Source organism: Sinocyclocheilus anshuiensis, unplaced genomic scaffold (assembly GCF_001515605.1).
Source record: "Sinocyclocheilus anshuiensis isolate Anshui unplaced genomic scaffold, SAMN03320099.WGS_v1.1 scaffold258, whole genome shotgun sequence".
Classification (NCBI taxonomy): Eukaryota; Metazoa; Chordata; class Actinopteri; order Cypriniformes; family Cyprinidae; genus Sinocyclocheilus; species Sinocyclocheilus anshuiensis.
The window spans coordinates 317,964-334,573 of NW_015547636.1; the positions used below are offsets into that span (position 1 = coordinate 317,964).

Genomic DNA, 16,610 nt, shown 5'->3' on the forward strand with positions numbered 1-16,610 from the left:
TTTAAGGAGAAAGTACACAGCAATGGTGTTGATTAATAGATTGGCACATGGTTTGTCTAAAAGCATATTAAAAACACCACATAGACAAATAAACAACATAAAAAACTTGATTTTCACTACAGGGGGACTTTAAATTATGTTTAACCTTCGGACCTTGATACACCACAACAGATTCATTTCCAGAAATCAATTTCCTTCCATTTCTTAAGTGTTAAAAAGATTTGGGGGATCGTATTGTTTTTGTTTATGCTCACCTAGGCTGCATTTATTTGAGCAAAAATATAGTAAAAACAGTACCATTGTGATGTATTTTACAATTTCAGCATAATTACTACAGTCTTCAGAGTCACATGATCCTTCAGAATCATTCTATGCTGATTTGCTTGCTGCTCAAGAAGCAGTTATTATTTGAAAACAGTTGTGCTGCTTCATATTTTTGATACATTTCTTTTAATGTATCACTGTCTATCACATTTTAATGAATGCATCATTGCTAAATAAAAATAGGCCTATTAATTCATTTAAATCTTAATCCTCTCTCTCTCTCTCTCTCTCTCTATAACAAACATTTTTTTTTGTTCAAATGTGTTGACAACTGTTGGTAGTTTCCTGGTACTGAGAAGGAAATATCATTTGTAGCACTGCATGCACAGTTATTATCAACATGTGCTGATCATCTTAAAATGACAAATATATGCTGTTTAATAGGCCTTGCCGATATATATCACTCTGTCGCTACTATGTTGTCTTACAGACAGGGACAGAAATTAAGCAGTGCGTGGTGCAAAAATGCTATCGAAAACGACTAAAATGCCTCCGATTTAAAATATGGGGCTGTGAAATGTCCCAGTAGAGCATTCATCTGTTTATTTTTATCTGTTATCTAACATTGTACATATTTCATTATATTCTATTTTAAGTCTATCTAGTGATGGGTTTAGTATGGATTTAGTGCCTCTCAAGAAATTGTAGCTGTCAGATTTATTCTGTTTTCGCTGTTTCAGATGCGAGTGTTGTTGAATACCCAAGCAAGTGTTTTTTGATTGCAGGAGGACGGGAGACTAAAATAAGCTCAGCTGAATGTAAGGAAACATTCTCAAGAACTCCAATCCACATACATACAAATCTCACCACGTAAAATCGAATATGAATCATGGGACAATTATTTAAAATTCATATGGCAGAGTTTTTCATGATATCATTTGCATCGAAGTCCCTTTAAGAGTATTCTATAGTCTTTGATTTGCATTTGATGTTGATTCAGTTTTAAAGGTAATGGTTACATACATGTGCATTTCTTTAAGTGTCTTTCTTTTCTGCTTTTTGCCAAGTCTGTGAATATACCACTTTTTCAACTGTAGGCCTGTAAGTAAAGACGTCCCTTAATAGTACTCTCATTTCCAATTTTTCTTTCTTTTCATTCCTCATTATCACATTCATGTGTCAAAAAAAGGAAGTTGGAAAACAATGTAATTACAAACGTCAACCTTGCAAACATCACCCCACAACACTTGTTGATTGCTCACAGCTGGACCGATGAAAATGTCAAGCAAAATGTGTAATTGAAGAAAGTAAAAATTGCACAACATATGAATTTTACTGGCATAAAGAGCCTTATTCTTGCTTGCTCAGGTTTGTGATTTAGATCAATTGAAAAAAAACAAACAAGCAAATCGGCATCAAAAATGGATTTAAAAAGCAAAGTGCCAAATGCTTTATTAAAATGCCGTTTAAAAGGCATTTTTTATATTCAAACAATGTATAATTGCTGTATTTGTGATGTTTTTAACTTTTAAGACTTATAAAAATATGTGTGACCCTGGACCACAAAACCAGTCATAAGGGTCAATTTTTGGAAATTTAGATTTATACATCATCTGAAAGCTGAATAAATAAGCTTTCCATTAATGTATTTTTTTTTTTTTTTAGGATAGGACAATATTTGGCCGAGATACAACTATTTGAAAATTTGGAATCTGAGAATGCAAAAAATCTAAATATTGAGAAAATCGCCTTCATCGTCCAAATTAAGTACTTAGCAATGCATATTACTAATCAAAAAATAAATTTTAATATATTTACGGTAGGAAATGTACAAAATATCTTCATGGAACATGATCTTTTCTTAATATCCTAATGATTTTTGGCAAACAAGAAAATCTATGGTTACATAGGCTATGTGAATTAAATAAAACTGTAAACAGTCAATTTGAAAAGTTTTTTGTTCATTTACATTTTTGTTAATAAAAATTTATTTTTTATGACACTCCTAGTCTCCAATATATATGATGTGCAGACCTGTTTGAAAGGGGTGTTTATAAATTTTACTACTAATCTACACTTTTATCACAAGGCAAAAATATCTGAAAGCACATTCAAAAACTTGACATGGATTTATCCCAAAAGAAACAGGACTTTATCGCAGATCGAAATAATACAGTTAGGCACTATTATTCTGGTGTGCAATGCGGCTTTCCTCGCCCTGGACGTTGTTTCCCTCTCTGGTCAGCTCTCGCGAGAATGCACGCGCTACCCCCTTTCCCGTCCACTCCCACCTCTCGCGAGATCTCGCGTCCGAAGGATGGTGTTGTGCTAGAGGGAGTGGGAGAGGAGGGTGAGGGGTACCCACAAAGATGTTGCGTGATTTTTTGTAAATTTATTTATTTAAATAAAAATGGCCGCCGCAGAGAGCGGAGAGGAGAGACTGTAAGTGTGAATCGCATCCATACCCATTGTCAGGGATTCCAATGTCAGGCGTCGCGAGCGGCGATGGCGTCGGTTTTGATCGTCGCTGTGATATTTTGTCAAGCAGGCGCAGGCTGAGGGGGGGATGTTAGCCGCGCTAGCCCGCGAAGGCGTTGAGATACGTCACTCGCATTTCTCCCGCTCTTTTTCCACGATCAGCGGACACTTTGTGCGGCACGCTTTAGTCCGGTGTCGTAAAAACTCTCCTGAAATCTGGAGCGAAGGGCTGCCTGGGGGTTTGGACGCACACATGTTTTGCTTTGCTGATATTAGCGGCTCTTTCGCGCGAACATTACGGCGCTCCTGTGTTTTTTAATTCCGAAGCGCTCGTTAGCTGTCAAAAACAGCGGACTGAAGTAAGTTAGCTCGCTTGTGGTGCTGCAGGACAAGGAAGGGGACCGAAATGAGATTTGCTCCAGATATATCTGCCTGTCCTGTTGTGGAAAGGCTCGACGGAGTGCTTAGAAATTAGGTTAAGATGCGTTTTAGTCCAGTGCAAAGCTGTTGTGCTGTGTAGGTAGCTGTGCATCATCAGGTACCAAGTTTGCATATGCAAGCAAGTTGGCCAGTGTGCTATTTCTCTGCCTTATGTCACTGCGTGCGTCGCTGTGTTGTTATTGCTGCTCGTTTTGCTCCTGCAGCATGCAAACCATGTAACTCCGGGTGTAAAACACACTGTTGTGCTTCTCGCATCACTGAAATATAGATATTCCGCTTGCTTTAGCAATGCACAAGGCACTCCCATGTGAGAGCAGGCTGGTGATATTGTTGAGCTGACTTCCGGTAGCCAGCTAACAGATCTAGCAGCATCGTATTTGTCTGTATGTGTGTGTGTGGTCGACCGCAGGAGGATTTGCACGAACTGAGTGACATGCAAGACACAATGCTTCATGTCTTCTGCGCATACTTGTGACAGACAGGTCTCGAAGGCTCAACTTGCATCCTGTGCAACTTCTCCCTGTGTTGCATGCTCCATGAATTCATTGCAAGGGCAGGTACTGGCTAGATGAAACATTTTGTTTGCCAGCCGTGGAATATTTTCTCAAACTCAAAACAGGTTATTATTTTGAACATTTATTATGAATTTCATTTGGTCACTAAAATCTTGCTTTGAAATGTACTGGAAGTATTTTTTACTCAGAAATTGCTAGTAAATTTTGACAAAACGTTACAAGAAAATGGCAAGGAACACTGAATTAAACATTAAATTTTAAAGCAGAAAAACTGAAAGATTTTTTTTTCTTGTAAAACGTTCTCTAATAATCTTTATTTACAACTTTACAGTGGGGCAAGTTTTCGACATTGTGAGTCAAAAGGTCTCTGGTTTTATGATGTATTTTCAAAGACAGTTGTTCATTATGGTTAAACATGGTCCTTGATTGTCCAACATGGTATAATTGTTCATGTTTGATTAGGTTTTATAAGAGGAGCTGTCTAATGCACATATTAATTGATTTCCAGCAGAGGTTCAAGGCCTTCGCTGCCTCCTACTTAATACTAAATTGAACAGTCAACGTTCACGATAAAAACGTAATTATGACCAATACCAATTAGCTTTCATTAAGGTTCTTTAATTGACTTGCCTCCAACAAAGTCGTGGCTTAAAAAAACTTATGACGTGCTGTTGTTCATTTGTGTTCATCTCATAAATGGGTAGTTCATGCTTAAAGGTGGGGTAATCGATTTCCGGTAGCCAATGTTGACATTTGAAATCACCAAAACAAACCCACAAAAAGGGTCTCGCCCCTATTTTGATAGCTCCGCCCCGTACATACGTACGCAACCCAGGCAACGATTAGTTCTGTGAAACAAAACAAAACCAATGTTACACCGTGTCAACACCGGATGCGAGTGGCGCGGCGCGAGAACTCATTATAATCAGTGATGCTGTCTACATCATAGATATATATACATATCTATGGCCTACACTGGATGCGGCACGACATGACAAATCCCCGACAAAAAAATGCTGCTGCGTTCTATTTATGACGTATTGACACAAATTTCAAATGATTTTCAACGGTCGCTTTGTCGTGTCCAGTGTACTAGACAGACTTTAGCTGTTGCGGCACAGACACGGTGTTACTCACCTATCGAGAAGAAACAAAGCAACCTCGGCGTCCGATCGCAGGCCTTCTGCTCCTTGAGTTCTCTCCAGCACTGGAAAGCTGATCTGATATTTACACGGGTCCTACTTCTTGCCTTATTGCCGCCTTTTGTTCCGCAGACGTTTTCCTCTTTTGTTTTTTTATCCGCCATCTATCTTTCTGTCACTCGGCTCGGCTAATGTCCTGTGCTGTGCACTGAACGTTCTCTCCTCCACTTCATGAGTAGACACTCCCCTTACTGCTGATTGGCTACAAGTTTGTTTTGCTACGGGCCCGAATCTGTTTTCTAAAGCGTTTTTGAAAAATCGCTTACCCCACCTTTAAGGTCAGATCTATAAATTATTCCATGGCTAACAAACAGTATCTGCCCTAGCAATAATTTCATGGAGCATGATACAGAAGTAAATTAATAAATGTGAATGCATAAGATTAAGTTAAAATGTATGTAAATAAGGGAAACGATATATTAAGTCATGTGAGACTGGACTTTTAATAACGTAATACGTCTTCAACTCATTTTAGGTGGTCCTGCAGTGTGGATCATTTTACAAATATTGATGAAATGCAAATATTCCATGTAGTTTCTCATTTAACATGAGGTCATAAAAGTTGCATACATATATGCAAAATATATAAAAAAAAGGTTTTGCAAGTCACATTGCAGGACGTGAACTTCCCAAAAATGTTTTATGTCAGAACTGGCATATATGTTCTGCTAAAGTTATGAACTGATACAGGTTTTGCCTAAAATTACACTTATTAACAAAGTAATTGTAGAAATGCATATTCACGACACTTGCTCTTTAAAAGATATAAATCAAGAAGTCAAGTGAATATCACTGAGAATGTAGCACAGTCTGCGGAAGTTTGTTTGGGTTTATCAGTTAAAAACACTAAAAGTTCATTCTTTTAAACTTACTTTAAGAGTGTTAAAGAGTGTCAGTCCTCTTTTCTGTGTCACCAAGCATTTAAATCTTATTCAGAGTCGCCAGAACCTCAATATAACTACTCATCCCATGAACCGTGATGCAATTGTTTTAAAAAATGTGAAAACTAAAACTGGTTGATTTTAAGCAAAACAGCATTCAATTCTAAATGATGTTCATTGCAGAATATTTATATGGATTTAAGTAGTTTGAGACTTGATGATGTTATTTGCAATGCTTTTTGAGAGTGAGCGGTCACTGCAGAACTATTTTGCTGTGATTTCAATTTCTATATAAATGTTTTGGTGTGCATCTCATTTTAGGATTATGGATAGCATAGTTTTTCACTGGGAATTTCACTGGAAAGAAACCATTTTAAATTAAATAATTTATATTAAGCAACTTTTAAAAAGGAAGTTTTCGCTGACCTCTACAGAAGCATATATAATATGATCGCTTAACAGTCTTTAAGCTCATGGATTGGCCAGCTATCCAGTGCGTTGTGATTGGCCAAATAACTCAAACGTGTGACGGAAATGTTACGCCCCTTACCATACTGTGATTAGGGTTGCAAAGGGATGGAAAATTTCCTTACATTTCTGGAAACTTACCAAAATTCCCTGGAATATTCCAAAAAATCCTGGAAAGTTTACTAAATTTCTGGAATATTTCCGAAATTTACTGGAAATTTTCCACCTTTTTTGCAACCCTAACTGTGATGCCGTGTCCCGGCGCGACGAAACAAAACCAATAAAACCCATTATAAACGAGGCATTTGTTGCATCCAGTGGGGACATAATTACGGATTATAATGACTCATACTGTCTTTTTATGCGTTGCGTTGCATCGCGCCGCGTAAACATAAAACCATGTCTGCATTTGTGATCGGAGAAATGACAAACAACAAGCGCTACTCTACACTGCCCAAAACTTACGTTTGAATCGTCAGTGGCAAATTCTTTAAATATGAAAACGTACTTACAGGCTGTGAGTCAGAACAGCCGGCATTGTAGTCTACTCTCCCAGGAAACAGTCCTCCATAAAATGCGCTGCACACATCTGAATATTTGGGTTGAACTGTTCTGGAACAGTGTTGTAAATACAACTTAACCACTGATTTCTAGTTGTGTCCTCTTTTGGAAGTCCAAACAAAGTATTTTCGCTTTCGCAACGAAACACACAGCGTCTCCACGACATGGCGGCGGCAACAACAATACTACAGAGAGAATAAAAGTTACGCCTTAAACTTGAAATCGCATCATATGACCCCTTTAAAACCTGTGAAATTGCATTGTGGGAGATGCTACTCCACATTGTTAGCTCACGGTTTATAGTGCAGATTAAATATTCTAGCTATACTTCACGTGCATACTAAGTGCAGCATATATAGTCATAAATTGGCTAAATGCAATTCAAATATGTACCTTTATTTGCAATATAGCATGATAATGTGCTAAAATTGAATACGTCTAATGAATGTTTGTTTTTAACTTTCTGTTTTAATCTTCTGTTTCGGAGGTGTGGTGACTCTTGTTGATGTACTGAAACATGTCAGCAACTATTTTTGCAGACTGTTAGTCATTGTTAAAGTGAGTGTAACATAAAAGAACAAAGTAACTATTTGTTTCAGCTTTATGTACCTGGTAAACTTTGTGGATGTGTTCATCACCTGAGTTTTCCTTCTGAAGTTCAACACTGTTCTGTCATCGAAAGTGACAGCATTTGAGCTTAAAACATGTGGGATCTGTTACAGTTAGAAACGACTGAAGAAAAAGTTCAAAATAAGTAGGCAGCATGTTTTGGTTAGTTATTTTTCCCTTTCTTTCTTTGCTGTAGATATGGAAATGAAGTTCACAATATATTTGTTTCATTGTGATCTGATGTTTTTATGGACAAAATATTGTGACCACCATGTGGTTACGATGACAACAACATATGTTTAGAGTAATCTGCCAATTAAGTTTAAGGCAAATTAAGTTGATCATTGTGTAAAAATGACAAAGAGTTTGCTGTCGCCTAGAGCAGTGTTTCCCAACCTTTTTTTAGTCGCGGCACCCCTTGGAAATTTTAACAAACTTGTGGCACCCTACAAAATAAATTGTTACAATATTTGAATTTCTAACTTCGATGTGATAATTTGAAAAGTATAGATATTCGGTACAACGGAAGAACTGCAGAATATAATGTCATACAGATATTTTTAATATTATTAAAAAAATTTGTCCATCAATGGTGGCAATCAGTATGCTAATTTCTAATGAAGAGACCAATTTATATGACAGATTTTAATGTAGGCTTTTATACATATGTAAACATTATTTAATTACCATTATAACTAGCTATCTCACATATTTTTGCTCACTCAGTGTTTTTTTTTTATTTTACATTGGGGTAATTTTGGTGCAGTAGCACGAGATAGCTTGATTTCAAACTTTGAATTGAATAAAAAATGACAAGTAAGCAGTCAGTAATAAAATAAGAACAAATAAAGAAATTAATAATGATAGCACAAATAAAAAATAACGACAGGCCTTTGAATTAAATAAATTTTAATTGCAGACAGAAACAATACTGTACTACATCGATGTTTCCTGTCGGCTCAATTTTTGAGTGGACTTTGCTGTTCCGATTCGCATGAACGGTATATGAGTGGAGCAACTGAGCGGAGCGCACACGCATAGAGCGGGATAACACGCAGAGCGTCACACCACGTGAAAGTGAAACCTGAGCGGTGAACTAATTTTCGGCAGCCGAAATTTCGGTGCATCTCTAATTATTGGCGACATCAGAAATGGATATTATATAATAAATGCTTTTTTGAACATTTTAGCAATTTAAAAATATTAAAAAAGGATTTTTTTACACGGCACCCCGGTTGGGAAACACTGGCCTAGAGGGACAAGCCACAGACAAGCGGGAAATTCCTCCGTTCTCTGAAGACACAATGATTCAACCTCCACGTCAAGGTTTTGCTTGACACGGGCGTCTCGACACCTCTAGGGTGGTTTCCGTGTGTCTGTAAGCAAGAGTAGAAATCAAATTGAACGTGTTTCTCCTGAAGTTACGAAATAGATACATCCTAGAATCAGGTTTCACATGACGCCTAAAGATGTTAAGATGCGAATTGCATCAGTTTATTCGGTTAACTGAGTTTTATGCTAACACTTCAAATTCGGGCCACATCTCGCCTGCTCATTGGTGGCATTTAACAGAGCTTGTGTGATCTGAAAATGAGCATGCTTTGATGCCAAAATATTGAATTTATGATGGCAAATGTGCAAGCGCAGCACTTCTGTTCAGTTTAAAACATACTTCATAGACATTTAGACAAATGGTTGACTTGAATACGGACCCATAAGACTGTCATCCTGTCTCAGTGTGCCACTTATTTCTTGTGTTGTCAGCAGAGGTGTGGACAAGAATGAAGACCAGGAGGGCTCAAAAGACAAGACGCAGAAGCAGAAGAAAAACAAAAGGGAACGGCAAGATGTGGAAAAACTCGAGGCCACAGTGTCCGTTCCTCCACCCCCGCCCCTCCTTACGCAGGGGGATGTTGGACAACAGACAGAGGCAGGGAAGTCTGAACCCACTGACCCTGAAGTTGGAGCTGCTCTCAGCGCTCCAGAATCTTCCGCATCGGCCAAGCAGCGGCGTTCCATCATTCGGGACAGAGGCCCACTGTATGATGACCCTTCACTGCCTCAAGGTTGGACGCGCAAGCTGAAACAGCGCAAGTCGGGGCGATCCGCTGGAAAATTTGATGTCTACCTGATCAAGTTAGTGCAAATTGCTGGAAGTTAGTGCTTTTTTGAGAGCGACTGAGATGATATTCGTTTCGTAATGCTGCGTCCAAATAACACACATGCAACAAATCAGTCATTATGAAAGTTAGGTTATTGTGTTTGAAGAGTCATTGACTTCTAATTAAAAGGGACGGCATGCTGCTTCGCAACAAAACTAAACCTGCTAACACTGGAAGTACCAGTTAGGCCCTCATTTAATATGCTATATTCCTCGTTTACATATGTTTACATATATCATGAATTATTTATGATGTTTTTGGTTTCTGGCCTACAAATTTAAATCATCTTTTATTCCACACCATATTTATATATGCAGTTTTAACATGTGAAATTGTTTCGGCCCATACAAAGTCAGTTTTATAGTGATGTTTTGAGTTAGAAGCTTTCCCATTTTATTATCATTGAAGTCTGAAGGTCCGTTTTCATCGATAAAGATGCAGTTTTAATAATCATTCTAAATTTAAAAGAATGGCAAAGTCCACACCAGAGCTACAACTTTAATGATAACAGCACAGAGGATCAATATAGTTGGAATCATTTCCAAAATGATTTTTTTCCAGCTAATGAATGATAAAAACATAGACAGCCAATCAGAATCCATTCTGCTTTACAGGGCTCAAGCATTTAAAGTGGCAGACGACATAAATGCAGCATGTGCTTATAATAAACAGCGTTGTTGTGTGCTGGTGTGGATGCTTGTTATCATTCTTGATATGAACAGCCTTTTAATCACAGATTCATGGCTGATTTGTCTAAGGTTGCGTGTCACTTCCAGTGTAAGACGAGCTTGTGTAACAGGTCCCAGCAGCATTTGAAGCATGATATAACAAGTCAGTGGTTGTTCAATAAATATAAATTACAAGTATAGAGAGAGAGTTGTGCATTACACTGGTCGGGGTCACAGAGATTTGTGTTTTCGAGCCGAATGTGGATTGATTTATATGATTTGTTGTATGGCTAAATAATTCAGTGTTATTAAGTGTATTGTTCTGCCAAACAATTTGACAAAAAACAAAATGAATAGGGGTGCATGCTGTTCAACACTGACCGATGTGTCATGGGTCCCAATGTTTTTTTTTTCTTTCTTTGATTGAATTTTATTCTTATTAAAAGGTGCTTAATAAAAATAAATGTGAAATCAAAGAAAATATTTGTATTTGGACTACGGGTTTGTGTTTTTTACTTCCCATAATGGATTTTTTCCCTTTATTTCATTTTATTAGAGGGTGTTTAATAAGAAGTGGAATTCAAGAAAATACTCATATTTGATTTAAAAATTAAAATTTAGTGCACATAAACTTATTCAAACTCTCAAATTATTTTCTTAAAATTACAGTCATCAATTTGTATACTACAAAATATATTGTTTTTGTTTTTTTCAGCCCAGAAGGGAAAGCCTTCCGTTCCAAAGTGGAGCTCATGGCGTACTTCCAAAAGGTGGGCGATACCACCACAGATCCTAATGACTTTGACTTCACAGTCACGGGCCGCGGGAGCCCCTCTCGCAGAGAAAAGAGACCGCCAAAGAAGCCTAAAGTGGTCAAACCCTCCGGTCGCGGGAGGGGTCGGCCAAAAGGCAGTGGCAAGGTACGGCAGGCCACGGAAGGGGTGGCTGTAAAGCGTGTCGTAGAAAAGAGTCCAGGAAAACTCCTCGTAAAGATGCCCTTTGTGGCCCCCAAAACTGAACCAGGGGCTCCAGTGGGGCAAGCGCCAGTTGCCAAAGTGCGCCGAGGCCGCAAGCGGAGATCTGAACAGGAACTGCCAAGCATGCCCAAAAAACGTGGCCGCAAGCCAGCAGCCGCTTCGCAATCGGCGGTGGGGACAGGCTCAGCCGCCGCGTACGCCGCCGCAGCCATCCTCACCGCCGAGGCCAAGAAAAAAGCTCAGAAGGAGTCTTCCGTAAAGCCTGTTCAGGAGAGGGCGCTTCCCATCAAGAAACGCAAAACTCGAGAGACTTTAGAGGGGTTGGAAGGATCAACCGCTTCCACGACGGAGACGTTCGCACCGGGGATAGCAAAACGACTGACTGCATCAACTGTGACCCCTACAGGGGAGGAGGTAGAAACGGGACAGAAGTCTCACAAGCATCCCGGCCGGAAGCACAAAGAGGCATCCACGGATCCGGGAAACGGCAGCAGCAGCAGCGGGACGGCAACCAGCGGCAGCGGACCGAAGAGTCACAAGAAGAGAGATCAGCGAGGGCAGCACTTTAAACACCACCACCATCATCACCACCACCATCTGCAGGCCATGCCGCCCTCCACCTACACTCCGCAGGCTCACCAGCTCTCCCTGGGTCACTCCACGCAAGGGGGGCCGCCTGCGACCACGGAAAATGAACCCCAAGACTTGAGCACCTCCAGGCCCAAAGCGGAACATGTGGCCTGCAGGGAGGAAGCGAGAACTGATAGCTCCTCGAGCAGGGACGCTCAGAACGCAAGCAAGATGGCCTCCTCTGACCTGAGAGGGCAGCAGACGACTGTGACGGGGGATGGCAAGGAGCTGAGAGACATTGTTCCTCCCTCCGCCGTTCCGAGGCCGAGCCGAGAGGAAACGGTCGAGTCCCGGACACCAGTGAGCGAGCCAGTGAGCTGACTGACTAAGTGACTGATTGGCAGCGGCTTTGCGTGCGAAGAGTCGGAGGCGGTCGTGGCGAGACGAGTGATTTTTCGTTCTTTTTTACTGAGGAAAAAAAGAAAAAGGAAAAAAAAATGTAAACGTACTTAAAGGCAGCTGTTGTGTCTCGTTCTCTCTGTGGGTTGGACGCGGGGCGATCATTCTCTTTGCTTCCGGATGAATTCTCTGCTAAACTTTTTCTTTATGGTTTCCTTTTATTTCCCACTATATCTTTGTATTAGTATATCTTAGCACTCACCTAAACCAGTTATTCCTTTGTCGGAGCTTGTAGGAAGTAGAAACACACTCAAGTGGTAATGGATGCACAAGTCACACGCCATAGTTGTCGTAAAGCGAAACTTTCCGATCAAAAATGCTCTCGAAAGTACTAAAATGCCTCCTAGTCATGTCATCTCAACCCTAGCAAAAAGGTGTACTATCAGTGTGTTCTTCCTTTTGTGTCTAAAACGAATGGGCAAGTCTGACGGCAAGCTGAAGAAAATAGGGCCACATTTCCGATCTCCACCTTTTCCATTTGAGTCGGACGCAGCTGTTGCAGCATCCTCACCTTTGAAATAAGACGCTAGCTTAACTCCGACAGAAAAGAACTTCCTAGTTGTGGGTTCGTGCCAAGCTGATATTTCCAGCCTGTTGACCTGTAAAGATCAATTGAATTTGGAAGTAGTATTTCCTTTGAGTTGTTGGTCTTTTAAGCGCACGTGTCTATTAATTATCAGTAGTTCAGTTAACTTAATCACCTGTTTCGGCTGTGCCTGAGAAAATGCGACTAGAGCGAAAAGCTCTATTTTTCATTTTCTCCGGTGGGGAAGATAAAGCACAAATGTGTTTGTTAGGGAATATTGAAAGCACAGTCCAGTGTAGCATCTGGAGTAGATGTCAACTTGCGTAAAAGAATACGGAAAAAGGAATGTGTTATGTTTACCTGCTTTTTTTCCATGAAGTACAATTTAAAGAGTGGCCTTGTGTTCTTGCGACACAAATCCCTAACAAAAAAAAAAGCATACCGTTTCAAATGATGTAGCTTTTGGTTTTATTGTGTGTGTGTGTGGTTATAGACTAATGCCATAGAGCTGCTGTTCTAAAAACTATTCTGATGGGAAAGTTAATAGATGGCTATATTTATATAATGTCTTGTCAGGCTGTAGCCGTGTCAAATGCATGGGTTGCTGATGTTTGCGTGCTTTGCGTGCTATTTATTACAGTACTCCGACATTGTCTTTCTTGTACATAAAGCCAGGTTCAGCACTAACGATGAGGGTCAAACGTTATAGATACGTAAATATTTTGAATTATGAGTATAATGAAACATTACTTGGCAACAAATGAAAGAAAAACTTGCATACTTTGTACAAGACCATGCAATCATGAATAGTCCTATTAGTTTTCTAAAGCCTACTTTTTCAAAATGACAGAGAACAGTTGCAATCAGAAAGGAGGACACCAAATCACGGCTCCGTGCATGAAGTTGTTAGAGATTGGACATACTAAAGATGTCTTAGTAATTAATTTGATTGTTCCTTTGGGATGAAATGTAATCCTAAGGAAATTCTGAACCAAAACTGAGGAAGTTCTTCTTTGTTGATTATGTAAAATTGATTAGGATTTTACAGAAACTTTACAGCACTTTTTCTGTTTCATTTTTGTTTCTTCTTCTAGATGAATTGCACCTTACTTTAAAAGCACCTTCACAGAATCAAATATTGCAATTGTGAGAAGCCTACCCATTTATTTGCATATGTTTTTCTGGTTAGCCTTGCACAGACTTCTGTTTCATGTCTGGAGGTTGTAATTTTCTTCAGATGTGTGTTAGAATAGAATGCATGTTCAGTGTCGTTATAAAGAGCCATTGTTTTGTTTAGATTTGCTTTTTCTGTAAAAATACCCCATATTTACCAAATTGTCATGCATAAAGGCTACATTTCACTAATAATAGTGATGGGTCAGGTCCGAGGCGAGTCAAAGTCCTTAGTCAATTGAATTTGAGTGGGAAACAGTTTTTAATGTCTTGTCATCTTAATTTTATGTTGTTACTTATTTTTATCTATCATGTTACGCATGACGTGGATTCGACTGTACTCAGTAAAAAAAAATCTGAAATGTCATAATCCGTGTCAAGTTCCACCCAAATGCATCCAAGTCTGAGTTCATTCATAATTGCCGTCCGAGTCCAAGTACCACATCTCTAACTTAAAGTATATGAGATCACATATTTATGGCCAGTAATGAGATGACAAAGGCAGTTAGTAAATGTCCTGATGTTTGACTGTTACATGCAACTCTGTGTGCTTGTCCAATCTAATAGAAAAAAAAAAATATATATATATATATACAGTATATATACATTAGACATGTATAGACATATATATAGACATAACATTAAATCCAAAGCAAACAAACCATACCATTTCAGTTATGTATAAAACCAATTATTATCTGATGTCATCACAGATTATAATTTTGTATTCTAGATATTGCAATTGCTGTTTTGAGTGAGAGTTGCTGCTCTTTTTTTTCCCCTCAAAGTATTGTGTACAGGTTTGTTTGTGTATGAAATCTTATACATTCACGGTTATTGTGGCTTGGGTGATGGATGTGCATCGTCACTGACATAAATGCAGAAAAATGTGTACAACTAAACCTTAATCAGTCAACGCTCAGCACTTGTTAAATCTTTTCGTCTGGTAGTTCATCTACAGTAGGGTGTTGTTTTTGATACTTGCTGTCATTTAGGGGTTCAGATTGGAGAGAGAGAACTTACCGGTCCTTTTTCCCCCAAGTGTGTTTCAGAGTAGACTCGTTATCTGGAATCTTAAATATAAAAAATGTTTTGTCGCTAAATGTGTAGATTAAATTACGATCGACAATCACAAGGAACATTGCATATTTATTTTCCCCCTCAAGTCTTATTAAGATTGAAAGCATCTCCATTCTCTTCCTCCAGCCTCCCGCTCCCTCGACCCTCACGGGGAAGAGGTTTCCGCTCCGAACAAGGGCTATGTAATCATTTCAAGTAGTCAAAAGCAGATGGAGGAAATGGATTTTTAAGTCAGACGAACGCACGGTCTGGTCCTCGCTGCAAAGGCAAACTCAGTTAATTGCTTGAGGTCAAACAGGAGACTTTAAGTGTTAAAGTCAAACACCACCGGCTCACCCTCTGTCCTCGGCAGAGTTCGAGCGCTCACTTATAACCGGCGGCTGACGTTTTGTCCTGTCTGCGGTGAACGTCTCCCTGGTCTGATTAAACTCGGGCGGGAGATCGGAGGTAGACGAATGGATTCCTCGGCAAGCACATTTCTCAGTTACAGGTTCAGAACAGTAGCGAAGGAACGAAACCTCCAGACATGAATTGAAGTTACGACTCACAAGCTGCATCAGTCTGGCTGAAACAGAAAGGGTAGTGCCTTTATTTTGGGAGACTTACTAAGGTGGTAGAAGTGACCTTTGATTCTAAAGAAACACCTTTATCCCAATGAAGCAACGTGGAAGGTGACTTTACTCAAATGCTTGGATTTTATTTGGTCATTTTTCATAGGTAGAACGTGCACTGGTGTGTGTGTTGTAACTAGGGTTGTTCATTTTTCTTTTTTTACATCAGCTGGGCGTTTGTGTCCACCTAGAAATAATGTATTGTTAAGAACTTCTTGCCTTTTGTAGCGCTCAAAGCCCACTGACAAAAATGGAGCCCTACAAATGGGTAAAGACAATAAGAAGAATACTTTTATTATTTATATATGTTGGTTTGTTTGATTTCCTTCTTTGTTTGGGTTATTTGTGCCTCTGGCACTGAAATATGCTTTGGAATGTCCTTGTGTCCCTGTAGCCAAAAATACATGCTATGTACGTGAACATGTATCAATATGCATGATTGCCATTAGAAGATAGGACATTGCTTGCCCTTTACTATTATATATAAAGATGAGCTGAGCCCAACCACACCAACCGAATCCGAAGGATTTAATGAGGTATAAAAAACTGAATGTGTTCTGTTTAATGAAGGTTGTGCACTTTGGTCTGTTTAATATGAACAGATTTGTTTAATTGAAGTATTGTTTGATTTAACTGATGGTAGCTGAGTTTGGGCTTCAGACGCCACTCCTTGTAGTGGCTAGAGTCATTTGTAGATTTCTGTGCTAGATTTATTTTTATTAGTAGTAATTTTTTTGTTTTTTCCAATTATGAATCCAACTTTGGAAATAGACCGTTTTATCTTCATAGCAATAGTGCGATAGTATACCCAGCAGATCGGATATGAGTTTTCTCCTTTAGTATGTCTCTGATTTGTGTAACAGTAGGACTGAAGTAAAAGAAATGTACCTTTACGACTAAAATGCAGCACTTTGAATCGTGCAAGGAGGACAATTTCAAGTCAAATGAAACCGAAGTTAAACTAT

The 16,610-nt window shown here is 39.2% G+C and overlaps 1 protein-coding gene across 1 annotated transcript; it reads left to right on the plus strand.

Annotated features, from left to right (window-relative positions):
- The first annotated feature begins 2,582 nt into the window (after window positions 1–2,582).
- Window positions 2,583–14,295, plus strand: mecp2 (methyl CpG binding protein 2). The gene is made up of 3 exons (XM_016503948.1): window positions 2,583–2,706; window positions 9,187–9,555; window positions 10,965–14,295. Exons 1-3 carry the CDS (start codon window positions 2,675–2,677, stop codon window positions 12,175–12,177), a joined length of 1,614 nt encoding a protein of 537 aa, XP_016359434.1. The 5' UTR covers window positions 2,583–2,674; the 3' UTR covers window positions 12,178–14,295.
- Window positions 14,296–16,610: the final 2,315 nt, after the last annotated feature.

Bases quoted from the DNA above. Each gene is read 5' to 3' on its own strand.
- mecp2 (XM_016503948.1), top strand. From the start codon at position 2,675: ATGGCCGCCGCAGAGAGCGGAGAGGAGAGACT. The intron at 2,707-9,186 runs GTAAGTGTGAAT...TGTTGTCAGCAG, and splicing joins GAGAGCGGAGAGGAGAGACT to AGGTGTGGACAAGAATGAAG. The intron at 9,556-10,964 runs GTTAGTGCAAAT...TGTTTTTTTCAG, and splicing joins TTTGATGTCTACCTGATCAA to CCCAGAAGGGAAAGCCTTCC.